Source organism: Leopardus geoffroyi, chromosome D2 (genome assembly GCF_018350155.1).
Source record: "Leopardus geoffroyi isolate Oge1 chromosome D2, O.geoffroyi_Oge1_pat1.0, whole genome shotgun sequence".
In the NCBI taxonomy this organism is placed as follows: domain Eukaryota; kingdom Metazoa; phylum Chordata; class Mammalia; order Carnivora; family Felidae; genus Leopardus; species Leopardus geoffroyi.
In genome coordinates this window covers 31,646,795-31,674,358 of record NC_059334.1, presented here as the reverse complement: position 1 = coordinate 31,674,358, position 27,564 = coordinate 31,646,795, and the positions used below count along the sequence as shown (strand labels likewise).

At 54.5% G+C, this 27,564-nt stretch overlaps 1 protein-coding gene across 5 annotated transcripts in view; it reads left to right on the top strand.

The window, feature by feature from the left end:
• The window catches only part of LRRC20 (leucine rich repeat containing 20), an 84,810-nt gene that overhangs the window by 44,815 nt on the left and 12,431 nt on the right, over positions 1-27,564 (top strand). For 2 of the 5 annotated variants that reach the window (XM_045439496.1, XM_045439495.1), the window contains exons 4-5: positions 14,670-14,837; positions 20,771-20,972. The exons of 1 other annotated variant lie outside the window; for it this stretch is intronic. In XM_045439496.1, the coding sequence (XP_045295452.1) occupies positions 14,670-14,837; positions 20,771-20,955 (353 nt within the window). In that variant the 3' untranslated portion in view covers positions 20,956-20,972. Of the gene's footprint in view, positions 1-14,669; positions 14,838-20,770; positions 20,973-27,564 lie in introns of those variants that run through there. 2 more of the 5 variants (XM_045439497.1, XM_045439498.1) reach the window with 1 other exon arrangement.

The window sequence follows — 27,564 nt, the reverse complement described above, 5'->3', positions numbered from 1 at the left end:
GACGCTCTGTGGCTCTTGTTCAGACCCCGAGTGGGAGCCACTACCCCCACCGCTGTGAAAGAGGAGGAGGAACGGTCCCGGTGGGGTGGAACCTGAGGCCTGCTTCCCTGTCCAGCGCAGCCCGGGCCTGGGACACTGGTGGGACGTGGCTGGCTCTCCTTGGAACATCCAGGCAAGCGTGTGCTGCTCCAAGGGTATTGCTGGCGGCAGAAGAGCTGTTTCTTGGCTCTGTTAACTGCACGTCAAACCACCCTACCATCTATTGGTTTAAAACAACAGCGTGCTATTTCCTCCAGCTCTGTGGGTCGGCTGGTCTCTGCTGGCGGTTCTGCTGGGGTCCCTCATCCTCCAGGGCCTCGCTCCCCGGGGCCTCTAACCTGCTTGGACTTCTTCACAGTGGCTGGGCTCCCAAGAGGAAGTGGCTGGTGCCGAGCTTGATGCCTGAACTTGGACGTCTCCTGAACGTCATTTCTGCTGTATTCTGTTCATCAGAGCGGTCGCAGGGCCAGCCCAGAATCCAGAGGTGGGAACGAGTCTCTGCCTTGTGACGGGAATTGCCCCAAAGTCTCAGCCCAAAAGGCCTACGGCCCTCTGTGGATGGCTTTTGTGGTTTATTAGCCAGACCTCTGATGGATGGCACTTATGTCATTCTTTATGCGCTCAGCTATTTGTGGCTGCTCTTTGGCAGCCACTTTGCTAAGAGCTGTGAGGAACTACCAGACCCTGGCATTTCCAAGCTGTGTGACCTTCGGCAAATTATCAAACAACTTTGAGCTTTCATTTTCTCATCCTAAAATGGACATAATAGTAATACATCGTGGAAAGTGTGTAAATCTCATAGGCTGTTAATTTGTTCACTTCATTTATAAATCCTTATAAACCAAACTGTGTCCTTTTTCCTGGAAGGTGACAATAAATAAATAAAATAAGTTACCTTTGGAGGGGTCTTAGAGGTACCCTGGAGAGCTATTCCTGCCACACAAGCAGGAGAACGTCTCTATCCTGCACCTCGCCAACCCCCGGAAGCCAGCAGACCCAGGACTCGTGTACGTACCTGGGGCCCTGGGACATCTGCAGCTCAGCATAGGCTCTGATGCCTCAGTCCTGCAGGGCCCCAGCGAACATGTCCCGCTCCCTGTGTGACAGGGGGCTTTGTCATTCCCCTTCATTTCCCTGTTCCGAGCCCTCCTTCACTCCTGGCTCTGAGATTTAAGAGTTTCCATCCCTCCTCTGCCCTTCTTACGCACTTCTCGCACGTTTCTCTAGTTGGTATAAAACTCCAAGGCTTCATTTGAGGTTCCTGCTATTTGTTTTGAACGAGCAGTAGATGCACACGGTATGGTATTCCAAGGCTCAGAGAGGGAAATAGCGAAACAGAAGTCTGCCTGTTCCTCCCATCCCCAGATATCCATTTCCTGTACCCAGAGGCACCTGCTCTTACCAGTTCTAGAGAGGTTCCGTGCCAGTGTGAACACGCCAGTGTGAACACACGTGTACTTAATGTCGGTAGCACTTACAGGATGAGGTCAGTAGTGTTATCAGCTCTTTGTTTCAGATGAGGAACGCTGAGGCAAGAAAGGGTTTACTTAAATAACTTGCCCGAGGCCACGCCACGAGGACAAAGGGTCAGATCTGCGGGTCCACATCCAGAGCTCCTCTGTGAAGCTCCTTTGTAGGGTGTGTGAACTGTTTTGCGGTTTGTGTTTATCTCCTAGCAACGTATGTTAGAAAGTGGTTCATGTCAGTACAATGAGAGTCCCCTTATTCTTTTCACGAGGCAGATGGTTAGCACTTCGTTTTAGTTATTTCCAGACCTGGTTAGATGAGTTTTCTCATCCCTTCCTTCCTTCCATCCACGTAGATGTGGCTTTTGGAAACTCGGCTCTTGTCTCTTCGCCCCTCTGCCCACTGTGGACAGCAGCTGTCTGTGCTGAGCATGGACCAATTGAAGGTCACCTACTGCCTCACTCCAGGAGCTGACTGCCCTACAGGGGGGCCCTCATAGGCAGCAAGCTACATGATTGCTCACTGACGCAGGGTCACAGCCACGGTGCTGGCTGATCCTCAGTGGGCAGGTATTTTTGGAGCTGGCACCTTCCCTCACTGCCCGGCTACATAATTACTACAGGCCAGCCTCATCTGTCCTTTAATGGAACCAGCAGGTTTCCTCTGTCTGCTGGGGTCAGTCCTAGGCCTCTGAGTCACACTTGGCAACTGTCCAAGATACGGATGATACGGAAGTAATAAGAAGAACTTGGGGAAGGAGAGGTCCATTAAACAGACACCGGAAACCACAATTTACTAAGGATAACAAACAAGGGAATGTCACGATGGGCTGTTCTCAGGCTGTGGACAGTCTTGGGAGCCGGATGGAATAAGGTCTTCTCCCAGGGCCCCTGTCCATTCTGGGAGCCCAGGTTGTTTGACTCTGAACCCTGATGTAAGAGAGCAGAAAGAAGCATGTGGAGTCCCATTAACGCAGCCCCCTGGGACCAGAGGACCTCCGCCCTCTCTGTCCAAGAGAGAGGCTGGCGGGGCCTGGGCATTGTTGTGACACCACCACGAAAAAGAGTATATCGTGGCCCCAGGGCTGAGAAGCAAAGCCAGCTTGGCTGCAGGTACGATTTCTTTTTGAACCTTAGCCTACCAGCCGATCAGGTGGCTGGGGCTCTCGTCCACACTTCTGTTCTCCCTTTGAAGTGGAGATGGCAGAGAAAACCTCAAGTGCCAAGGGTAGGGTGACATAAAGTCCGGGAATTCAACAGGACTGGGACTTTAGATGTGGTGGATTCGATCCCAAGAAACCTGTTTTCTTAGTCCTCCCATGGTGACGGGGGCCTGGAAGCTGTTCCACGGTTTGGTCCCCACTCAAAAGCTACCGAGTCTATTATGCACAGCATTGCACTCATAAATTTGACATAAATTCTCTAGGCCCAGATGATTTCACTGGAGAATTCTATCAAACTTTTAAACAAGAATTAACATCAGTTTTACATAGTCTCTGCCAGAAAATAGAAGAGAGGGGCATGCTCTCCAACCCATGCTATGAAGCCAGCAGTGCCTTGATGCCAAATTTAGATAAAGACGGTACGAAAAGAAAACTATAGGCCAACGTCTCTCATGAACTAAGACACAAAAATTTTTAGCAAACTATTAGTGATCAAATACAGCAGTATACAAAAGAATTGTATGCCGTGACCAAGTGGGGCTTACTCATTTTTCCAGAGGTGCAAGTTTGGCTCAACATTTGAAAACTCAGTCGGTGTTCCCCATCCTATCAAAAGCTAACAAGGAAGAATCCTGTGATTCCCTCTGTTGACAAAAAGGAAGCACTTGACCAACTAGGCAAACGAGAGAAGTACCTCAAGGTGGTTAAGAACATCTGTAAACATCCTATAGCTGACATCAGACTTACCGATGAAGCGTTTGTTTTCCCTGTAAATTTGAGAACAAGGCAAGGATGTCTGCCCTCATCCTGAAAGTTTCAACTACTGTAGCAAGACGGGAAAAAAATAAAAGTATAGATTGGAAGCGAAGAAATAAAACTGCCCCTGTTTGCAGACGACATGATTGTCGCATAGAAAACGCCGCGAAATCTACAAAAACAAAACCCTCCTAGGACTCATAAACGCGTTCAGCAAGTTCCCAGGGATACAAAGTCCACACAAAACGCACACACGTTTTCCCAAAATGCTTTCCTTGGCTACCTGTCTCACGAAGAGTCAACCCACCATCTTCCCGGGGTCTCAGACCCTGCCTAACCTGGTTCCAGCCTCACATCTACCACTTTTCTCCTTGCAGTCCGCACTCTGGGCACACTGACCCCTTTTCTGCTCCTCAGATGTGTCAAGTTCTTTCCTACCTCGGGGCCTTTGTACTTGTTATTCCTGATAGCTTTCCCCTGGACTCTTCACACACTAGTTCCTTCTCATTCTTCATTCTGGTCACAAATGCCTTCCTAGCAATCTGAAATAATCTTATTTCCTTATTTGTCTTTGTTCCTTCCCCACCGCACCCCCCCCCGCCCCGCCCCCACCGTTGGTGTGTAAATTGTTAAGGGAAGGAACTGGTGTTCTCCATGACTTCCCCCACAATCACGCAGGAGCTGCCATATGGGAGGTGCTGAGTGAGAGAGTGAAGGCTGTTTTGGTATCACTGTGTCTCTGACTTTCCCGTAAGTCATGTGTCCCAGCTGCATCCACCTTCTTCGTGATTTTCCCTTTCTGTTTCTGCTTTAAAGTTCGCTTTCAATTTTGGTTCCCATAAAGGCTCCAGAATCCAAGAACTAAGCCCCATGGGTATTGTACCTCCCTCACAGAAATTCCATTTATTGCATGCTTTTGCTTTCCAAAGATTATCCTTTTTTCATGTTCAAGTGCTGGGCTGAGCGCCTAGGGGGTGCTTAATGACTATCACATGTCACACAGCACCTCTGCCATTCACAGCCCCCTCAGGGCATCCTCTCAGCCCTGCTGTAAATGGGCAGGGAAGACCTCCTCATAGGGCTGTCCGGGGAGAGGGAGGGCCCACGGACACAGGAGGAGGTAGACTAGAACCAGCCCCTCCGGCTTCTGCCCCCTTCCCTCATTCAGCACGACATAAACAGGTTTGCTGAGTACCCTGAGAATAGATGTCGCAGAGATTCAGGATGCCACCCTGGAAAAAGCTGGGTACGCGAATGGCCCACTTCCTTTGGGGAGTGTGGCTGGGGTTCAAACCCTGGTATTGGGAGTTGGGAGAGGAAAGTCAAATATCTGCGGGGAGAGGTTGGGGTTCGACCTTGAACAAGTCATTTCCTCTCTCTGCAAACTGGGGGTAATAGGTTATGATAAAATGAAAATGCTGCTTGGCTGTAAACCCTTAGAACAAGTACCCGGAACATACTAGCGTCCATAGGCGTTAGCTACCATTATTCATTTTTGTTAGAAGTCCCATACCCAGGGAGCTACACTTCTGGCGTCCAGCAGAAGAGCTCTTCCCTAGAATCCCTCCCCCACGAGCCGAGCGCTTTAGCACGTGCCGAATGCAGCAGGTTCCCGGGAGTGGGCCGACACTGCCACGCCAGAGCACCTCTGGGTCCCCTTTGAAGCTCCGTAATGGAAAGTCTCCCCTTCCCTGCCAAGGTTCAGTGCAGCCTCGTTGATGACCTTGCTGCAGTTAAGGACCTGAACGCCAAGGGCATGAGCCCTGCCCACCCAGCTGCTACTCCCTCTGCACCTTTTGCTCTTCAGAAAAGCTTCTGAACTGTGAGAGAGGCCGCCTTTCAGACAGATCCAGCCCCTCCTCCTCGCAGCTGAGTCTTTTCTCGGAGCCTGTTGCTGAAGAGACAGACTTCAGAGAGCAGCCTTCCTTGGGGAACATGAAGCCGGGACTAGGGGGTGATTTTGTATCCACAAGTGTGAATCTTTAGAGCAGCGATCTCCAGAGGATGCACCAAGCAATGACTTGGAAAGCTGCCTAAGTTCTCTTGAAGGAAAAAGGCAGGTCTCAAAAGAGTATGTAGTCTATGATTGCATTTTTGTTTTTTAATGTTTTATTTATTTTTGAGAGAGCATGAGCAAGGGAGGGGCAGAGAGAGAGGGAGACAGAATCCGAAGCAGGCTCCAGGCTCTGAGCTTGTCGGCACAGAGCCTGATGCAGGGATTGAATTCGTGAAATGATGACCTGAGCTATAGACAGACTCTTAACCGACTGGGCCACCCAGGCGCCCCTGCCTTTCTGTTTTTTTAAACAATGCTGGTCCATCCATTAGTCTACCCATCTGTCCATCCATCTGTTAGTACGTACACAGAAAAATATGGAAGATTGAATACCAAACGACTCTGGTACTCCCTAGGGGTGGAAACACGTACAGTTTTCATTTTTCTGTGTTCCATAGTTTTGTGATGTCTGTATTTCTACGGTGAGCATGCACTGCCTTTGTAAGCAGAAAATACATTTAAAGGTAAACCAGCCGTACCGGTCAGGGTAGGCCAGTCTCGCATGAGGAGCAAATAATCCCAAATTTCAGTGGCTGGAACAAGAATTGGAGTTACAGTTGGCACAGCGTCTGGTTTCTGCGATAGCTGTCAGCACCGCCCAGGGCTAGGCTCCCTGCCACCTTCAGTAGCGATTGAGGACTGGGCCGTGACTTTCCTCGAGCGTGTAGCTCCACAGTAGCACATACAGGGTCTGTGCACAGATGCCCCCTGTGTTCCGGGACATTCACAGATAAGGGAACGGGGAGATCCAATGACTGTCCCCTTTCCTCAGGGAATGGCAGGGTGGGGGGCATCCAGACACCAAGGTTGGGGCAAGGCTAGGTGGGGCCGCGGGGGAGCGGAATCTGAGGAAGGCTGAAGACACTTCCGTGTGAAGCTTCAGGACGGAAGAGCAACGCGAGCCACTCTGCTGGGGAGACGTACCAGCATCAGCCCGGGGCTTCTCCACCACCAGGTGGGGGAAGCTTTTCATCGGACTGATGTCATTTTCACCACTGCTCAGTGCGTCCCGCCGGGTCTCTTTCTTGCTATTCAGTAGCTTTTCTGTTCATCTCTTTATCTTGCTCCAGCTGTGAGTCAAGAGCTCTGCCTACCCCCTTCCCTTGCATGCTGTTAGTGTGAACATCACCCAGAGGGTTTTGTGAGATCACAGCCACTCCTCTTAGGGCTGGGGGAGGAGCAGGACAGGAACCCCCTCTGCCCGAGGTGGAGCCCAGAACTGCTGAACAGAACTTCCAGGTCCAGTAGATGCAAAGACCTGCCCCTAATCAAACCTCTGCTCGCTCCAGTTCCCAGGCACCGTGGGCAGGCCGCCACGCTTCTATAAAATGATTTATGTCCTTTCTCTTTCCTTCACCTTAGGAAAGGACAGAGTTAGTGTTTGTTGAACACCCACCACATGCCAAGTGCTATACACATATCCCCTCCTTCAGTGTTCCTGGCAACACAGAGGTTAAGTTTTATCATCTCATTTTTTTCGAGATGAAGCGACTCAGAGAGGTTTGGTGATATGCCCACCATCACACAGCTAGTAAGTGGGGCAGCTAAAATCTGATACTGGATCTAGCTCCAAAAACATCATGGGCTGCCTCCAAAAGGGTAGGCAGAAGACTTTATAAGCAGTGTTGAATGGAGAGAATGATGGCTCAGATGGGACAGGCTCAGACCGTGACAGATCCATGAAAGGCTCATTCGTCCAAGCTTTACAAAATGTCAGGTCCCTACATTTTGATGCCCCAGGTATCAGAAGGCCAGGACTGCTCCGTCACCCAGCATGGTTAATTAAAAAGTACAAGCCATGGGGCGCCTGGGTGGCGCAGTCGGTTAAGCGTCCGACTTCAGCCAGGTCACGATCTCGCGGTCCGTGAGTTCGAGCCCCGCGTCGGGCTCTGGGCTGATGGCTCAGAGCCTGGAGCCTGTTTCTGATTCTGTGTCTCCCTCTCTCTGCCCCTCCCCCGTTCATGCTCTGTCTCTCTCTGTCCCAAAAATAAATAAACGTTGAAAAAAAAAAAAAAAAAAAGTACAAGCCAGGGGCGCCTGGGTGGCGCAGTCGGTTAAGCGTCCGACTTCAGCCAGGTCACGATCTCGCGGTCTGTGAGTTCGAGCCCCGCGTCGGGCTCTGGGCTGATGGCTCAGAGCCTGGAGCCTGTTTCTGATTCTGTGTCTCCCTCTCTCTCTGCCCCTCCCCCGTTCATGCTCTGTCTCACTCTGTCCCAAAAATAAATAAACGTTGAAAAAAAAATTTTTTTTTAAAATAAAAAGTACAAGCCCAACAAGGCATTCCTGCCTCCGGAAAGGTTTGCTCAAGAACCACTCTGAACAGAGGGCTCTTCTTCCTAAGCTCTCTGACCCTCGTAACTTTCCGTTTTGCCTCCGTTTGGTTGTTCTGGAAAAGGGCAACGCTCACTCCTGTCAAATTACACCTGACTGCTCACATTCATGCACACCGTGCTGCGGGGTTAGCCCTGTGCTAGGCTGGGAGCAGCGGGAAGCATTTGAGGAGTTTCTGGCCTAATCAGCCTACGGCAGTTCCTTTGTTTCGTGTCAAGTCTTTCCCGAGTGCCCTCTCTGTGTCAGGCCTTGTGCTGGGCACACAGGATACGAGGATGCACCTCACGGGTCCTGGCCCTCGAGGGGCCTCTGGCCCGGCCTTGGGTCCTGGTTTGGTAACTCACTTGGCTTTTTCCTTGGTGTTCAACTTTAATGCTTGTTCTAACACCTTCCGTGTCCTCTTTGGTGGACCACGCCAACACCACCCGCCTGCCTGCCTGGGGTTCTTGCACCTCAGCCGGCTCTGCCTGCTTCCCCGTTTGCTGGGTTCCTCTGGCCCCTTCCTTCTCTCCCTGGCCCAGCAGTACCTGGTTACCCACCGCAGAGGAGCATTGCCTCTTCGGCCTGGGCTGTATCGATGAGACACTGGAGGCGGGCCACGCACATACCTACTTGCCATCCTCAGCGTGATCTCCTCAAACCTGGACATAAGCAGCAGGTACCCACCGGCCTACGAAGCAAACCTGTCTGAGGTGCAGGAAAGAAAGCCCCTCTGGTCATTCTGGATACCTCCGTTCAAGGATGTCGTGGCCCCTAAACTAGCCTCAGTAGTGATGTCCACGTTGCTACCTTGAAAAGGGGTGAACGATGGCTGAGGGCTTCCTAGACTGGCCGTACCCCTCAGTTTTTGTGTTGGGGGCATTGGGCGGAGCCTTCATGCAGCTCACCTTCCCAGACTAGATGGCCCGTCTCTACCATCCCCGACTGACTGATGGCAGGGTGTTCTCACGCTGAGCAGCAAAGACAGCCGGCAAGTGAGGCTTCTGCTAGTCAGGGATGCTCCCCCGGGGTCCCTGCAGTGGGAGCAGGCTGTGGGGGTGGGGTGCCAGGTGAGGCCGCTGAGACCCCCAGGGAGCACCCCACCCACGGGCCCTGACTGTGCAGGCTGCACAGGGAGGCAGGCTCCTGCAAGGCTCTCGGAAGCTGTCTGTAGCGGTGGATGCTTCTCACGGTACCCAGCCATCTTGGGGCTGTCGTTAGACTCACGCCCCACAGGGTTTGATAAAAGGTTTGTTTTTGGTTTTTTGTTTTTTGTTTTTCAACGTTTATTTATTTTTGGGACAGAGAGAGACAGAGCATGAACGGGGGAGGGGCAGAGAGAGAGGGAGACACAGAATCGGAAACAGGCTCCAGGCTCTGAGCCATCAGCCCAGAGCCTGATGCGGGGCTCGAACTCACGGACCGCGAGATCGTGAACTGTCTGAAGTCGGACGCTTAACCGACTGCGCCACCCAGGCGCCCCAAAAGGTTTTTTTTAAATAGCAGTTCTGAACATGTCAAAGACTCAGGATTTCAAAGCCAAGAAAGGGAAGATTCTCTTTCCCACCCACCGCAGCAGTTGTCCCGGTTGCCCCCCCTTTCCCCCCGCTGTGGGGTCTGGCCCTGGGGTGTAAAGGGACAGGGCCAACAGGTGGTGGGTCCCCTGAAAGCTCGTGTGCTGTGCGGCTGTGATGCTGGGACTGTACTTGTCAGCTCCCCACTGGTCGGTGCTCCAGACACCTGCTCCCCAGAGGCCTCGGGACCCTGAGAGGCTGCCTGAAGCAGGAGAGGATGGTCTTGTGTTCACTATAGCTTCAAGCGAAGAGCGTTCTCTTCTCTTCCAAGCCCACGTTTGGGCAGTTAGGAATACGAGCTTAGCAGGCAACTCATTACTGATTGGATTACTGCATTCACCAGGTACCTGGCATGGTGTGCCTAGCTGTCTGCCTACCCGTCTGTCTCACATACTTACATAGCACTAGCTGTGTGCCTAGCACTGTTCAGAGCCTTTTTCGTGCCTTAACTCACTAAATTCACAGCAGCCCTGTAGAAGAGTCTCGTACTGTCCTCATCCTACAGACGAAGAGACTGAGGCAGAGATAGATAAACAATTTGCCCAAGGTCACATAGTCTGGAAGGGGCGGAGTCCAACTCCGAACCCACAAACACCAGGCCCCAGAGCCTGGCTTTGTCACACCCCCGTGCCGTATGGCCACTTCCCCACGGGAGGGGACGGGGCTGTACCCCGATCTCACCTGTGTGGCCCAGCCGGTGAGGTCTGCCGGAGGAATGCGGCAGTTCCAGCAAGGTAGGGTCCAGTGCCCCGGTGTGAGGAAGCCTTCCCAGAGTTGGCATTCCCTGCCATGGCAATGAAACAAACCTGGGGACAGTTGAGAACATCGGCCACCTCCCCGTGCATAACACCGACTGGCACCTGCCAGCGAGCTCGGCAAATGGAGCAGTGCCCTCAAAACTGCCCTCTTCGTCGCCAGCAGCGGCCCCGTGGAGGCCAGACCGGCTCCCTGAGTGGCCCACTGCAGGCCCCACCCGCACTTGGACTGTGAGTGGGGGATATGGGGGTGCGTTGGCAGCCAGACTGCCCAGAGTGTAGCAGGCACGTTCTTAGAAAAGGGGGGCTTAGGGAAACACGCCCAACAGGAACTGAACAGCCGGGAAAACTGGGCCAGTTCTCGTCTGAGAACAAATGTCCATTGCAGGCAGGTGGCTTCGGAGACACTTCATGAGGCAGCTACCCCCCCCCGCCCCCCCCCCCCCCCCCCCCCCGCCTGGGATGCTCTCCCCACACACTCCTCCGCCGGTGTAAGTGCGCCTGGGGCCCAGATCCCTCATTTGACAACAGCCTCCAGGGAGAAGTGAATAACACTGTTCTTCTGGAAAGTAATGAGTTTTTTTTCCATTTTTATGTAATAACAAAGAACAACTCAGTTTGAGAAAAAACAACGTATAAGTGGAACGGAAGTTTGGCAGAATCGTGAGGCTGATACTCAGATTCGTTTATTTATTCATTCGTGCACTGGTCAGATACTGAGTACTCAGCATGTACCGGGCGCCGTGCTGTGGACACTTGTCTACGGCAGAGCAAAGCCCCGCTGTCGTGCGGCTCCCATTCTTGTGGACAGGTGGCCAGTGTACAAATAGGTCAGCAGAGTTAGGTGATGATGGTTGCTGTGGAGGTAAACACTGCAGGGGAGAGGACCCTGCTTTAGACAGGGTGACATTTGAGCAAGGACACACATGAAATGGTGCACAAGCACTGTGAATATACTGGTCAAGAACATTCTGGAAAGAGAAGACTACAAGTGCAAAGCAGCATGCTTGACGTGGCCGGCAGAGGCAAGCCCAGGAAGCACTGGACTGGACGCTTTCCTGCGTCTCTTCCAACACAGCGGCCTTATAACTGTGATCTGAATAGGGACATTTTCTGGTTTAAGGTGTGGCTATCTAACAGCCTGGCTGCTAGGGGGGTGCTGAGTTTGTGGGGGGCAAGCAGTGGTTCTCTGGAGGTGGGAAAATGAGAGGCAGGCCAGCCAGGCCCCCTGCATTATCTGTTTGCTCCCTGGGTGAGGGGTGGGAAGAGTCATTGTGTATCAAGTATTTTCTGAGCGACCACAGGGTGCCCCTCAGAGGGCTGGATGTAGGGAACAAGATGAACCAGATGCCGTTCTTGCCAGCCTGAGGCCCAGCGTGGCAGAGCAGGGGCCTGCGGGTGGCGTGGGTGCAGAGAGCCCGTGGGCCGGGGCTCTGCTCTCACTGCCAAACCTTGGGAGGGGGCGTTGGCACCTGAGGGCAGCTCATCCCCCACAGCTCAGGGCTCCATCCTGGAGGGTCAGAGGGAGGAGCGTGGAGCACGGAGGGAGGAGCAGGGCCAGCCTGGTGGGGCCCAGTGCGAAATGAAAATGCAGGATCCTCTTTCAGAAAGCAGTGCCATTAAAGGAACCATTAAAGGAACATAAGCTCTTTCTTTTTTCCGAGGTCTCTCTCAGGGTGTCGTGGTACTTCTTATTTGCTATTTACTGTCCTTCTAATGAAAGAGCCATCAAAACTCTGAATTATTAGCGTGGATTTTAACCATCTTTTTATTTATGTTCATTTATTTATTTATTTATTTATTTATTTTATTTTATTTTTTAATTTTTATTTATTTATTTGTGGGACAGAGAGAGACAGAGCATGAATGGGGGAGGCGCAGAGAGAGAGGGAGACACAGAATCGGAAACAGGCTCCAGGCTCTGAGCCATCAGCCCAGAGCCTGACGCGGGACTCGAACTCACGGACCGCGAGATCGTGACCTGGCTGAAGTCGGACGCTTAACCGACTGCGCCACCCAGGCGCCCCTATGTTCATTTATTTTTGAGAGAGAGAGACCGAGACAGAGCACGAGCTGGGCAGGGCCAGAGAGAGACAGAGACACAGAATCCGAAGCAGGCTGCAGGCTCTGAGCTGTCAGCGCAGAGCCCGGCGCAGGGCTTGAACTCCCCAGCCGTGAGATCATGACCTGAGCCAAAGTCGGTCGCTTAACCGACTGAGCCACGCAGGTGCCCCTTATCATTCATCTTTTTTTTTTTTTTAACGTTTATTTATTTTTGAGACAGAGAGAGACAGAGTATGAACAGGGGAGGGGCAGAGAGAGAGGGAGACACAGAATCTGAAACAGGCTCCAGGCTCTGAGCTGTCAGCACAGAACCCGACGCGGGGCTCGAACTCACGGACTGCGAGATCATGACCTGAGCCGAAGTCGGCCGCCCAACCGACTGAGCCACCCAGGCGCCCCAACATTCATCTTTATGCAGTACAAGGCCAGTTTTAGATGTGCGTATCAGAGCATTTAACTTGTGTGTAGTAAGATTACACAATTCATATTTTGTGACTCGTTTCTAGAGGGGGCCTTTTGTGGGCCAGGAGGACAAATTCAGACTCAGGAAGGTTGTAAGGTTGTAAGGAGGAAGGCAGGAAGTGCAGCCTCTCGTCAGCGTCTAGGGTGTCCCTGCCCCCATGATGCAGGGCGCGTGCACATGAACCTTCAGGCCTGACAGCCCCCACAGCATGCTGGACCTCCACGCTTTGTCCTGGCCAGGGACAGGATGTAGGGAGCTGCAGCCAGGCAGCTCAAGGATCTTTAAACCTCAGCATCAGGATGTGTTTGAACCTGGGTCAGGGTGGGTGAGAGGCTCCCTCCTGCCTAGACTCATCCTCCAGCTGCCACCCACTGGACATACTTCGGTGATGCCAGCCAGAGGGCAGGGAGTGTGGGGGACAGCTGGCACCGTGCTCCAGCCGAGATGCCGTGGGCACACGTGCCCGGCTGATGTTCCTTGTGCCCAGGCCCCTGCCGGGGACAGAGAGCTCACACAGTTGCAGAGCAGGGGTGAAGAGGGGAAGACCAGCCTGCCTTGGGGCATCGGAGGCAGGAGAGCAGGCTGCTGAGAGGACCAGGCATTACCTGACACCCCATGACTCTGGCTCTTTGTAAGACACAGATTCCAGGATAAATTTATTAGGACTTTGAAGGTAGTTCGGTCTCCGGTGTGGGACCCTCCTGAACCTAGGACCCCATGTGATTGCACTGGTCACAGACCCATGAAGCTGGCCCTGGGAAGAAGAGCTGAGGTCATTCCTCAGGTCACTTGGCATTTCTGGGCATCGGTTTCCTCTAGGTGAGACAAGATGACAGGGTTCACCTGAGTCATGTAGCAGAGGAGGGGCTCACTCAAGGTCACGTGTGGACAGGGGCTGGGAAAGCCCCGGAAACCAAGGCCTCCGCTGGCCCGGCCTCTTTATCTTGGGCTCACGGCAGTTCTGCTTCTCTGTCTCCCCCACACTCCAGCCGCCAGCCGGCTTCCACTGCTCCCTTAGGTCCTTCCCTAATGTTAATTGAGCACCTACATGTGCCAGCCATGTGCTGGCGTATGCCTGGTCTTCACACAGCCCTGTGCTGTGATGGTAATAGCAGGGTATGTGAATGCGAACTTTGTGCTGGCCACCATGCCAGGTGCTTTACCCATGCTCCCGGATTCAACCCTCCAACAACCCTGTGAGGCACTTACTATTATTAGTCCCTTCCTGCACATGAGCAAACTGAGACCTAATGTGGTTAGATAACTGAGTGAACAACTCTCAGGCAAGGTTTGAACCAGGCAGTGGAGAACCCCGGTCCCCCTCACTCTTAAGCTCTGCGTTATGCTACCTCCCCGTTGACGCTTGGTTTCTGCCCCTCATGCCTGTCCTTGCCCAGGGTCCCCCAGGACCTCCCAAGGCTTCTCTTTGTAGAACACATTTCAGCTTCGGCTTCTACCATGGCCAGCCCTGGCCAGATCCCCAAGGGAGGGACTCCCATAGGCCCAGCTCGCCTTCTTCCCGGGTTCCTGCATGGGTCACTGGCTGGCTCTCGGAGCAGCCGCTGTCGGGTGGGAACCCACGCTCATCTGGCCAGTTGGGGCTGAATAGGGGAGTGGGGGTCACATGACATAGAAAGACCTTGGCTGCCCCTGGCTGCTCCTCGAGCAGGGAGGGTGGTAGAAAGTGGTGTCCCTCAGCTGGGCTGTGGGTGTGGGGAGTCCAGGGACCTGTCCTCCCGACGCCCAGAGTTGAGGCCTTATCTGAGGAAGTGAGGAGCCAGCCCGTCCTGACGCTTTGTGTAAGCCACGCTTTGGTTGGGAGAGCCTTCCATTCTAGAGCCCAAAGCAGGGAGCCCAGCTGGCATGGTGGGGCGGGCCCTCCTCCTGTGCACACATGCGGCAAGCCCCTTGAGGGGTCTGCCTCCATGGCTGGGGTTGCCTCTCTGCCTTCCTGGCCCAGGTGCCGCTGTCCCTGTCATCTGCCCCCATTCACCCGTCCTTCTCTTCCTTCCTCACATGGCAGAGCTCCACCTGGAAGGGAACTTCCTGCACCGGCTCCCCAACGAGGTCAGTACCCTGCAGCACCTCAAGGCCATCGACCTCTCCCGGAACCAGTTCCGTGACTTCCCCGAGCAGCTCACTACCCTGCCAGCTCTAGAGACCATCAACCTGGAGGAGAACGACATCGTGGGTGAGCGGCCCCGGCCGTGTGGGCCCCGCGCCTCCCACTGTCTGCAGTTCCTCCCTCTGCCCTCCCTTTCCTCAGGGGCTCACGGGGTCACGGGGCACAGACATGGGGCTCCGGGGTCAGACTTGCACAGACATAAAGGCCAGGGTGAGCCTTCCAGTCTGAGACACCTGAGCACGGGCACTGAGCCCGGGAAGGGAACCATTTTGAGGCCCTGCCACCTGCTGGGGCTGGGTTGCACACCTGGCAGGTAGAAGGCCTGGGCTTCCTCACAGCCTGCCCTGAGCCAGCGGGCCACCCCGGTCTACGAGCTCTCTCTCGCATCTCCGTCTGCTGGTCTGGGCTGCCTCCCAGGCCCTCCGGCTTGAACCTTATATACATCTCCTTCCACCTAAGTTCCCCATCTCCCTCCCTGGACTCCACAGTGAGCTCTTCACTGGTAGTGAGCAGGGGCCGCCAGGCAAATGTGTTCAGAGCAGGGCCTCTGTGCCTAACGTTGCACGCCTACAGTCCCCCCAGGGAACGCGAGGGTCTCCGCTCTGGGTTCAGAGTGCCTTCTGCACACGGCAGGCCCAGCGGGTGGTCCTTTCCTCCTTGTGGGCAGCTCCCCCGGGCATCGGGCATCCTCTCCAGATGCTCACCAGGGCCCCTCTGCCCTCCTCCTCGGCTCCCTCGACTGACTGCCTTGGCTCCCTCAGAAGCCCCTCTTCAGCCCTGTTTCTCGGGCCCTCTCACGTCACGTCTGATGTTGGCAGTGTCAGTAATAACCCCCTCTGGTTCTGCTTTTACTTTTGTAATTGCTTTCACAGCCATTATGCCATTTGACTAAAAGCAAGAGCTTTCTAGTGGTTTGGAGCTGGATGGAGAGCGCCTGCCACCCGCACGTGCTGAGTATCCCCTCTGTCGGGGATGCTGCCTGCAGGACCCTGGCCGGGGCGGGGGGTCAGGACCAGGTAACCTCTGAGGTTTGGAATCCGTTCTTTTACAGATGAGTAAACTGAGGCTCAGAGAAGTCATGAGAGCCCATCAGGTTGCACAGTGAGACTCCAGAAGTGCCAGGCCGGGTATACAAGACTTGGCTCCGTGTCTAGGATGGGATTCCTTGTCTGGTCCCTGGGAAGGCCCTGGCGATGCGCTCTGGTTTGGACTTTTCCCTCCCAAGACCAGGATCCCTGAGTGCCTTTGGCCCCGAGGTGGCTCCCCAGTCCCTTAAGCCCTCGTGCTGTCTTTAGGTGGAAGGAACGTGCCCAGAAGTGCTCTCCCTCCTGCGCTGGTGTGACTGACTATGGTCTTGCCCTAAGCCCTTCCTTCTCAGCAGGCTCTCCTCACTGGGCCTTTCCTCCCCTGCCTCCTGTTCTTCGAGGCCATTCCTAATGCCTCTGTTTCCTTCTGCCACTTACTGAATGGAGCGGTTACCAAAGAGGGGCTCCTATGAGCTGATGCGAAGACCAGAACTGGGTTCATAGCTGCAGGCAGGCAGGCCAGGACAGGCCCTGGCCATTGGCTTCCCCCCTTCCTGACCGCAGCCTTGGAAGACTCCCATCACCTCTCTGTGCCTCAGCTTCTTCCCAGCTTTTAAACGGAGGTTCTCCCTTCACCCCCACTCCAGAAGGTAGCTTTGCCCTCATCAGGGGAGCAGGGTGTGGGGGCCTCTGTCTGCCTATAGTACGAAGTGAGCAGTCCAGGGTGGTACAGATCCCCCACTCCTTCCCCTCCCACCAGGCCACCCAGATCCCTCAGCAGCGACCGTTCCCGAAACAAAGATCGGCTGTTTTGACTCATTCTCCTGTATAGATATCTCTTCCTGTTTGTAAAGTGACAGTAATAACTACATGTGGGAGCTCCTTACAGTTTTCCAAGAATGCTCATGCACAGGCTCAAGGCCTATTTGATAGATGTAGAAACGCAGGTCTAAGAGATTTCCCCTAGCCTTCATGGCCAGGGGTATGTGGTGTATCTGGCCAAGGGAAAGAGACATCGACCCCTGGGCTGTTTCCCAGGCAGTTCCACCTGTACAGAGCATCCTGCTGCCCAGCCTGGGTCCAGGCCCGGGGAATATGGACATGCTGGGGACTGCCCCTGTTCAGCAGAGGCCCCTGCTTTCCCCCAAGTGCGCAACAGCTCCCAGAGGTGCTCGACTGGGCCACGGCCTGCTCCACTGCGGGAGGCCTCGGGGGTTCTCCCACATGCCCCCCAGATGGAGAGAAGGGGCACATGGAGGCAACTGCTGTTCCCTTGCTGGAGTCTCCTCGCTTCCTTTTTCTCTCTCTGATCTATCCTAGTTACTTAGATTGCTTCTAACTCCCCAAAACAGCGGGAGGGCCAGGCCACAGTCTTCATAGCCCGGCGGGATGGAGGAGGGCTTTAATCAGTGAGGAAGGTGAGGGCTACACAGTCCTTCATTACGGAAATAGCTTTGCACTTTTTGCCAGCTGTAGCTCGTCTGCAGGATCTCATTGGGATAATTGTAGTAGGAGCTTAGGATGCCTTAAGAGTGACATATTTTTCCCCTTCAGGGCCCACAGAGGGTGTTAGAAACTGTTTTTCCCTGAGAAATAAATTTGAGATGCGTGAGTTGCCTTTAGGCTTTAGTTCAGCAAGCAGAGAGCAGGCAGCTCTGAAGCAAGCCCCCAGTGCAGCACAAGGAGACTCGGTGTGAAGGGGCTGCCCCTGAGGATACCTCCAGCCTGGCCCTTGGAAGACCTGGAGGCTTGTGGCACCCTGGGAGGGGTCGAGGTCGACTCCTTTCATCTCCTGCTTTCTGGATAACGCTGCTGCCCGATATTCCTCCACTCTGGGCCAGAACCGGGGGGGGAGAGGAGAGAGGGCTGCAGTTCGCAGAGGGGGAAGGGATGGGCTAGGAAGGACAGGGACACTCGTGTCTGCTTTCTGATGCCAGCTGCCAGCAGGTCACGGTGCTGCTCCTTGGTGCCCAGCCGGAGCTGAGTGCGCTCAGGTCGTGTATCTGGGTAGCATTGGTGGCCCCGTTGCCGCCCCCTGTACTGAGAGTCGTCTGGTCTGTGTGTATGATGTCTCCATACCCTCCTCTCGGAGCTGCTCTGCTCCCCATCCCACCCAGCATCGAGCAACGTGTCTGCCATTCAGCAGGTGCTCGGGTGGTTGAGAGCACTGAACTAGGCAGGAATTCCTAAGCCCCAAAGGCCCTCTGGAATTCCCGAGGCACGGCAGGGCAGCTTGTTTCGAGTTGCTGGCTGTGACCCACTAACGAGCCCTGAAGCCAGATCAGATCCAAAGGTTGAGGCCAGAGCGTGATGGGGTGCGTCACCTGTAGCACGGTAATGCTGCTTTGTGACTTCTATTTCAGTTTCACCTACACACACAGACACGTGTACTGGGTTGTGATGTAAAAATGTATTTCTCACCGTGGGTCGTGACGAGGAAATGCCGGAAGCCACTCCCTTGAGTTGTCCTGCAGAGATCTGGTCTCTGTCCTCAGCCAGCCTAGCTACTTGTCCCCCGCAGCTCACACCGCCAGCCACACAATACAGCCCTCCCTTCGCTCTTCTCCACCCATGTCTCTGTCCATCACGGTCACCACCGTCTGCATCCTCCTGCTCACTAGTGGGGCTGGAGTGAGGACAGGCAGGGAGGCTTGGCTGAGGAGACGAGCTCACCACCCAAGTATGGAGTCAGGTAGATGACGGGTTCAGGGCCACCTGTTTATCCCCACCCATCCCCCCTCACCACCCTACTGGCCTGCACTCTCAGTCTGAAAGTCCCTCCTCATGTCTTATCATTTTCTCTGTCTGGCCACCCCCCACCCCGGGGCTGCAGGTCTGGGCCAGGTTCAGGTGAACGTGAAGTCATGCAGATCAAGGGGCCTCGACCCTCCCCGCTGGCCACCAGGCACACACACAGCAGCAGATGCCCCCGTCCAATGGGTGGCTGCCTGGGTCCTGGAGACAAGCCTACCGGGACATAGTTGTTTTCTCTAGGTGCTCCCGAGAGGAGGAAGAGGATTTGTAGCTCAGAGTATTTATTCAGACAGCAGCGAGTTAACAGGTTTCTGGGATACGGGATGGCCCCTCTATTTTCCAAACCAGAAAGTGGCGGATGGGCGCTTCTAAGTTTTTATAGACAAGGCTCCCTGGGGGAAAGTGGTCTCTGGAGAAGAAATAAAAGCTGCCAAGGTGAATGAGGTGCAGGCCTTGACCTCAGGCCGCTTACAGGCCGTGAGGGAGGTGTGAGTGCAGGCAGGTGGTAAACCACCACACCAGAGAGAAGTCACGGTCAGGATGCCGAGCGTGCCAGGGGGAGGATCCGGGCAGAGGGTGGCCTGCCACGTGTCCTTGGAAGGTGGGGCTCCCGGGAGAGGCCGGGGAGGGTTTCAGAGGAGGTGGAGACGCTTAGTCACCGTGGGCGGTGACATGAGGATGGGACGGATCACTCCTCCTGTGAAAACCCGGAACCAGCTCCCTCACCCTGGCAGCTGCCACCCGTGACTCGAAGGTGGAGGCAGGAACCACAAAAAGGCCACAGGAGAACCTGCTCCCGCACGGCAGTTGGTCGTACTCCTGGAACATGTGGGGGTGCAGACAAAATCAAGTAGTTAGGAGACTTCAATTTACTAAGCAGGGGGCTTTTTCAGTTAAGCTGGAATCAATTTTCCATAACCCTCCGTTCACTGGGGTTTTTCCCAGCGTTCCAGAGAGAGCCAGAGATCAGAGGAAGACAAGCTCCTGCTAAGAATTTAACAGGGCAGTAGCACTATGGAGGCAAAAGCCAAGTGTCTGTATCACGCAGAGCAGCTTTGGGCCTCATCTGCTTCATCCTCCCCTCAGGCTGTTTCACTTCTTACCATCGAAGCCAGTAGTTCTCAGAGTGGGGTCTCTGGGCAGCACCCGAGAACCTGTTAGAAATGCACAGCCTCCGTGGGGCGCCTGGGTGGCGCAGTCGGTTAAGCGTCCGACTTCAGCCAGGTCACGATCTCGCAGTTCGTGAGTTCGAGCCCCGCGTCGGGCTCTGGGCTGAGGGCTCAGAGCCTGGAGCCTGTTTCCGATTCTGTGTCTCCCTCTCTCTCTGCCCCTCCCCCATTCATGCTCTGCCTCTCTCTGTCCCAAAAATAAATAAACGTTGAAAAAAAAAAGAAATGCACAGCCTCCAGCCCCAGACCTCCTCAATCAGAAATGGGGAGAGGAGGGGGCAATTTGTGTTCACCGGCCCCCACCCACAGGCGATAGGGATGTGTGCTGAAGTTCAAGAACCCCTGCTCAAGGCTCCGGCTTCGCAAAATGTCATCTACTGACCCGCAGCGGGGGCATCACCTGGGAGCTCGTTAGAAGCGCAGACCCTCGGGCTCCACCTCGCTCCTCCGGGGTCAGAATCTGCACCTGAGCAAGGTCCCCGAGTGGTTTCTGTGCACCACGCAGGCTGGTCCAGGGCCGTTCCCTAAAGCCCCGGGTGCCATCTCAGGGCCGCTGTCTGTGCTGTTGGGCCCCCCAGTCCCCCCAAGCACTCCAAGGCTTGGCTCTCCAAGCCTTACAGAATCCCACAGGGCGCACGCCACAGACCCCGCATCCGAACCCCCCTGGAGTGTGGGCGAAAGAGGAAGGCTCCCAGGTCCGCTGTCAGACCTACTGAATCACAGTTTCTGTGGACGGGCCAGGGGTCTCCATTTCTAACAAGTGACCTAGGCCGGGGCAGCAGCGTGTTCATTGAGAATCTGTGCCCCTGCCCCCCACCTCTGGACTTCAGTCTCTTGTTGTAGTTTATCTGGGCCATGCGCCAGCCCTCAGACGTAAGGTTTCCACAAGTACGGGACGCCCCTCCTGCAGTACAAGGATGGGAGTGGGGGCGCCGTGGGGATTTGGAGGGAGCACGCCTGGCCTAAGGGGTCACCAGCACCCCTGCTGTGGCCCGGTGTGTCACAGGGGGCCTGGGCCCTGTATCATAGCGTCCTCCCCCTTCTCTGACAGGCAGGGGCAGACAGATCCTTCCAGAGAGCCACAGCTGCACTCTGGCCTTCATCAAGAGAAGTCCTCCAGAACGCAGCCTCTGCTGTCCTCCTAGGCTGGGGGCACAGATGCCCACCAAGACCTCAGGATCGCCCTCCCTTGATGTTCACACAGCTGTTCCAGCCTCACCCTGTTGCACAGAATAAATTGGTCAATGTCACAGGGGCAGAGGGAACACAACTTCGTTTCACTTGGGGGGCTCTAGCAGGCTGCCCAGCTGTGAGAGGCTCTGCAGGCTCCGGTTGCTGTGTGGGGGTGGGGTGGAAGCGCTGAGGGAGTGGTGGGCGTGGAGGTGGGCATAGGAGGACTTCCTGGAGGAGGGTACCCAGTGGGACTGGTCCTTCTCTACCGCACAGCCCCCTGTCCCTCTAGTGGGTAGAGAGGGAAGTCTCACTAGTTCTTCCCCTAGAACCCAGAAAAAAAAATTTTTTTTTTAAGTGTATTTATTTATTTTGGGAGAGAGAGAGTAAGCAGGGGAGGGACAGAGAGAGGGAGACAGAAAATCCCAAGCAGGCTCCGTGCTATCAGCACAGAGCCTGACACTTGTCCTGAACTAAAACCAAGAGTCTGACACTCAACCGACTGAGCCACCCAGGCGCCCCCAGAAAATGTTTTTATTTTTTTTTATTTTTTAACGTTTATTTAGTTTTGAGAGAGAAAAAGAGCACGAGCCGGGGAGGGATAGAGAGAGGGGGAGACACAGAAACTGAAGCAGGCTCCAGGCTCTGAGCTGTCAACACAGAACCCAACGCGGGGCTTGAACCCACAAACCATGAGATCATGACCAGAGCCAAAGTCGGACACTTAACCAACTGAGCCACCCAGGCGCCCCTGCCCCCCGCCCCCCGAAAATGTTCTTTAAGCAGGGAAAACCCTGGAAGAGCAGAAGTGGAAATAATAACTCTATTCGATCTAACGAGACAAAAGTAGACAAACTTCTCATAACCTCATAGCTAGCACGCCTAGCACAGCTCCTCTGTAATTTACCTCGTTTAATTTGCTCAAGCCTGTCTTCTGGAAAGGAGGTGTTATCACCACTTGACAGCTGAGAAGAGAGGCTCACAGAGGGGACGCAGCCTGAACAAGGACATGGTGGAGGTGGGATTTTAAGCCAGGTGTTTGGTCATCCCCGCCCATGTGTCTTTGGTGTTCCAGAGCCTGTCCAGTCTTCATTTGATGGGAGAGGAGGGGGTGGGTCGCTGTGTGAAGAAACAGGTGCCAGGTGCCACGTGGCTGGTAGGCACCCGTAAACAAGTTGGCAGGTTGCAGAGGGATGGCTGTCCCCCACTGGCCTCACTCAGCCCTGGAAAGAGGGCCGGAGCTGTAGAGAAAACTCGCCCTGGGAGAGGGCCCACCGCAAGGCCTCGTTAGCTGGTGGTTTGCAAGAGGCTGATTAGCAAACGTCCTTCCTGTAGACGTGAAGGGCCTGTCAGCCCCTGAGACAGGTCAAAGCTGAGAAGTTGGCCTCCCGGCCTCCTCCTCCATGAAGCTGCCAGGCTCTGTTGGGGGTGGGGGCTGGTCTAATCTGAATAGGGATGAGTAACACGCTGCTCTGTCAGCGGGCTGTGCCCAGAGCTGCAAAAGTAACTCGTGAAATCAGCAGGTTGTATCTTGTGAGTGCCTCCATTTTTCCACCTGGTACCACTTGGGGTTTAGCCAGGCCGCGGTCCTGGTTGATCGGAACTGCCAGGCCAGGGAGAGACTGTGCCAAGGCCACAAGGGCTTTGAGAGGTCAGGCGTGCCGCCCACCCTGCAGGCCCACGGGCGCTCAATACGATGAGGAGGCGGCAAGTGAGGAATCTCGGCCAAAGCAAATGCGTCTGGACACCAGGCCCTGCCTGCGGGCAGACCAGGCAGTGGCATAAGTGGGGGGCTTGGCTCTCAGCTTTCCAGGGCAGGTGCTTGATCTGTCAGTGCCGGCTGCCCTCCGAACTCCCCCTGGGCCCAAGACGCAGCTTGAACCACAAGCAGGGAAGGCTTCTTAGAGTTTCCCCAGGCCGGCCTGCCTGCCTGTCTTTGCTCCGGAGAGAAGGGTGATATCACCCCATGGTGATAACAAAAGCAGAAGTCAGGGCAGACTCTTCTTCACCTCCTTCTGCCCCTCTCCTGGTGGGCTGGAGCCCCCTCCAAGGTAAAGAGCCTCTGAATTGGACTCCACTCAACCCTTACCGTGCTCCCGTCGTCCCTCCTCTCCTTTGGCATCTCAGAGTTTCGTAGCAGAAGTCTAAAGCCCCACTTACATCATTGGCATGAACACGTCCCCTCCCCTCTGCACGGCTCTGTTTCATCCCTGCTGCACAGTGGGGAGGATGGTTCCACCCTTTGGAGCTGGTGTCAGGGTCCACCGTGGTCACTTCCCACCAGCTGCTTGTCCTGCCATTCAGCCAGCCTGGAGTCCTGGCTGCGTGCTGCCTGCTCAGCCTCCTCCCCTACTCCTTGCCCTCCAGCCTGCTGGGCCTCCTGCACTTACCCAGGGACCAGGACAGAGGAGGCAGGGGATATTGCTAAAAGGTTGGATAGAGGCTAATTAGTGGGCCGCAGCATCCAGGGCAGGGCTCAGCTGGCCAAGAAAGGTTTGCCAAAGTTGTCCTTGCAGAGGATTCTGAGAATTGCGGCACTTACCCAGGTCCCCAGGAACCCACCTCGCCTACCCTACCAGACACACACACACACACACACACCCTGAAGCAGGCTGCTATGCCATTTCTGGTCCCACTCTTGCTTCCGGGCAGGAAGGGATTTGAGACAGGCATGTAGTAGCTGAGAAGAGGGAATGACCACTGTGTGCAGGCTTTAAGGCTGGCAGGTCTGGGAGGACCCTTTTCTCCTGAGCCTGGATCTAGGGCTCCAAACCTGTCTGGGGGAAAATGTAGCCAGTCCCCTCCCTGGGCACTGCGTTCGGACTTCTCTTGAGCACAGCTAGCTGAGAGCAGTCGGAGCCTTACCCTGTCCCCTCCCTTCCAAGCACTGTCAGGGGTCATGGAGGAGAATGACTTGCCCTCAAGGTGGCAGCTTGCCTGAGCGCCACCGCAGACTCCTGCTGTCTCCCAGAATGCCCTTGTCCAGCGTGACAGTACCAGGCTGTGCCCACGGGCAGCGAGCGGTGGTGCAGGCATCCCTCGAGCTGGCGAACAGCTTGGGGAGGTAATCATCACACAGCGCAGGGAGTGCTGGCCGCCCGTGGAGCCAGGAGGTGGGACAGGCTGGGAGTAAACAGGCTTTAGCAGCAATTAGTGCAAGTTAGACATGGCTCCCCGATGTGATGGGGGGGGGGGGGGGAGCTCCTGTTTGCAACCCCTGCTCACGTGTCTGCCCACAGGGAATGAGCAAGTGGAGCTCTGAGCAAAAGACCTCTCACACACTTGGTCTCTGCCCAAATGGAATAGGATTCTCTGTGCCAGAGATGGTGGTAAAGCCTTGGTTACTTGAAACCTCCAATTACCCAAGATGCTCTTGGCATTCTGTTCGTGGCACACAGGCGAACAGCAAGAAAAGAGTTATTTGACGTTTGTTTAAAACAAAACACTTGCATGCTCCGCTAGGCAGCCAGCCAGTCTTCTGTCCCTGTCCAGAGTGCTGGAGAGTAGCTCCTGTGCTCCAAACCTCAGAGCTCAGGGAACGAGGCTTGCAGGAGCATAGGCATGAATTTAGGCAGTGGACCTGTTCATTCATTCACCAGTGGTCATTTTTTGGTTGAACGGCTTGCTGTGTGGCAGGCACTATGCTAGAGACAGATGGGATGGACAAGCCATGTTCCCCGGTCTCCTGGGGCTTGTGGCACGGCCAGTTACACTAGCTGATAACTCACTGACCATTAACTTCACATCTGATCCTCTCTAACGACTTTTTGAGTATGCTCTTGGCTAATCCTCGTGACAACCTTGTAAGGCAGACAGTTATTCTCCCCAGGTGAGGAAACCAAGGCATAGGGAAGTTAAGTACCTTGGCCATGGTCATGCTGCCTAGGCAGAGAGCCAGGGTTCCAACCCAAGCAGTCTTGCTCCAGAACTTCAGCTGTTCAGGACAGTGCTCGGCATAGGGAGAGATTTTTGCTGCAGGGAGATAGAAAGCCACAACAGAGTTACAGCGGAAGCACATGACTTTGGTTGGAAGGAAGCTCCCTTGGGGTGCATAGTAGGGTCTAAGATGATGAGGCAGGATTCCCCAGACCATGTAGGCTGTCAGCTCCGCTCCTGAAAGCTCTGCCTCACAGAGCAGCACAGCTGGCAGCATCCCAGGACGGAAGGGCTGTACGCGTACTTTCACTGGATTCTCCCGTCAAGCCTCATTCGTACGTCCAGCAGCGCTCGAGCCAGCTGCCCATTCACACCATCTGGGGAGCTTTTAAAAACCCTCATGTCCAGACCACACTCCATGCCAGTTAAAACAGAATCTCTCGCGGTGGGCTTGGGCCTTGACGATTTTCTCAAACTCCCCAGATGGTTCCAGTGTGCAGGCGTGATAGAACCGCTGAGCCAGAACCTTCCATCAGTACCCACATTCCGTCATGAGGAAGCCGCAACCTCCCTCCTCCTCCCGGTGTCTGTCTCTGTGTGTGTCTGTAGCTACATCAGGATGAGAAAATCGACAGCCTGGCCCTGACCTCTGGGCTTGGCTGGGAGAGTGGCAGGGGTGAGCTCTGTGGACTTGCATCTTTCCCTTGGGGTTCTCCTTTCACACTGACCCTACTGGACCCTGAGCATGGGGCCCCACTGCCCCAGTGCCCCTGAACCATAGCACGCATATCTGTAGCACAGCACGCATATCTAGCATTTTCAGAGGGAGCTCTATCAATAAGCCAAAGGCAACTGAGGACACACAGATAACAAAACAGTGGGCCCGTTCCCAAGGTACAAGTTTATGCCGGAGAATCCTAGTTGAAATGGGGACTTGGCCTGAGCTCCGGCACCTTTCACTCAGGGGCCTGCAGTCCTGCTGGGGCGGGCTGCTCAACACGGCTCTCCAGCAGGGTGCACGGTCAGATTCAGTGGCCTCACCTTAGTAGCTTGGAATTGGCCATGGTGGGAGTATTTGCACCACACAAAAAAAAAAAAAGCCAGTAAATGCTGCAAATCGGATTTTTCCCACCTCGGGGAGTAGATTGTTAAACATTAGCCAGCACACCGCTGGCTCACATCTCCCTACTTCCTTGCTATTGTTAGCGTCTTGACCACTCTCTCCCACTACCACCTTCAGCTTGTTTTGTTTTTCTAGAAGCTGGTTTCCCTGGGGGTAGGGGGGTGGGGGCGGGGGCTACCTAGCTGCTTCTTACCTGGTGGTTATCTTAGGAGCTTTTCTTCTTTTTCCAATAGTAAGGGAGGTCTTAATTCTCTGACAGTGGTCCTAAATCTGAGCAGAAGGGTTTGTAAAGTTAGCATTAGCAACCTTCGTTTCCAAGCATGGAGGAGAATTTTCAAAGGAGCCATTTTCACATCTGCCCCCGCCCCTGGGAGAAGAACCTTTAGGGGAGGTGATTATACTCCTATCTGCATATCCGGTCACCCCTGCCCTGCCTGACACTTGCCATACACACAGCAGGTTTGACAGTTCTGGTCCGCCACGCCCGTTTTAGATACAGGAACACAGCCAGCTGGAGGGAGGGAGGGAGGGAGAGTCCACAACAGAATTGTCATTCTTTAGGCAGTTGGAAGAAAACTAAAAGAGACCAGCCTGGGGTTGTGGGTGCGGCGGGGGTGGTGGCTCTGGAGGCGGGGGGGGGGGGGGGGGCCTTCCGGTGGCCCACATGAAGGGGGTTGTGGGGGGAGAACAGAGACTTCGGCAGGGAGGAACAGTAGGCACAGTAGAGCAAAGACCGGAAGTCTGACCGGAAAGATAAATGCCAAGCAAGGGCCAGGCAATTTGATTTACTTATTAGCTGTCTCCAGAGCAGCCAGTAAGACTGTGTAATTTATTTATGAGAATTGTTACGATCCGTCTTTGATCGCCTATCAGAGCCGGGCCAAGGAGTGTGCGGGAGGAGAAGCTCGTCAGCCCTCCTTTGCTGGCCAACCTGGGGACGTGGAGGAGGGAATCACAGCAGGGACTCTTCTCCTCCTTTGTTTCTCTTTCTCTGAAGCCTGTTGTGAAGGAGAAAAAAAAAGCGTGTCTAGGTTCATTAATGGATTCTTTCTTTCTTTCTTTTTTTTTTTTTTTTTTATACAGTTGACACTGTTACGTTAGTTTTAGGTGTACGCTATTATAGTGATTAACAAGTCTACATGTTACCCTCTGCTCTGCTCACCACCAGAGAATCTACTGTCTGGCACCACAGTAGTGGATTCTTCTTCTTTTTTTTTTTTTAATGTTTATTTATTTTTGAGAGAGAGACAGACAGCACGAACAGGGGAGGGGCAGAGAGAGAGGGAGAGACAGAATCCAAAGCAAGCTCCAGGCTCTGAGCTGTCATCACAGAGCCTGATGTGGGGCTCAAGCTCATGAACCTTGAGATCATGACCTGAGGCCAAAGTCGGATGCTTAATCGACTGAGCCAACCTGGGAGCCCCACAGTAGTAGATTCTTAAAACACTCCGTGCTCCCCATCCTCTCCCTGAGGTGCTTACTACATCCTCCACAGCTCGGTAACCTTATCCCTCTTGGGGAGTGGGGAGCACATTATGGTCCCCTCCATAATGGCCCCTGTGAACCCGTGAGGCTGAGGACCATTTTATAGATGAGAGGTTGAGGTTCAGGGAGGTTAAGGGGCCTGCCTGAGGTTGCACAAATTTATTTTTTTTTTAAGTTTATTTATACTGGGG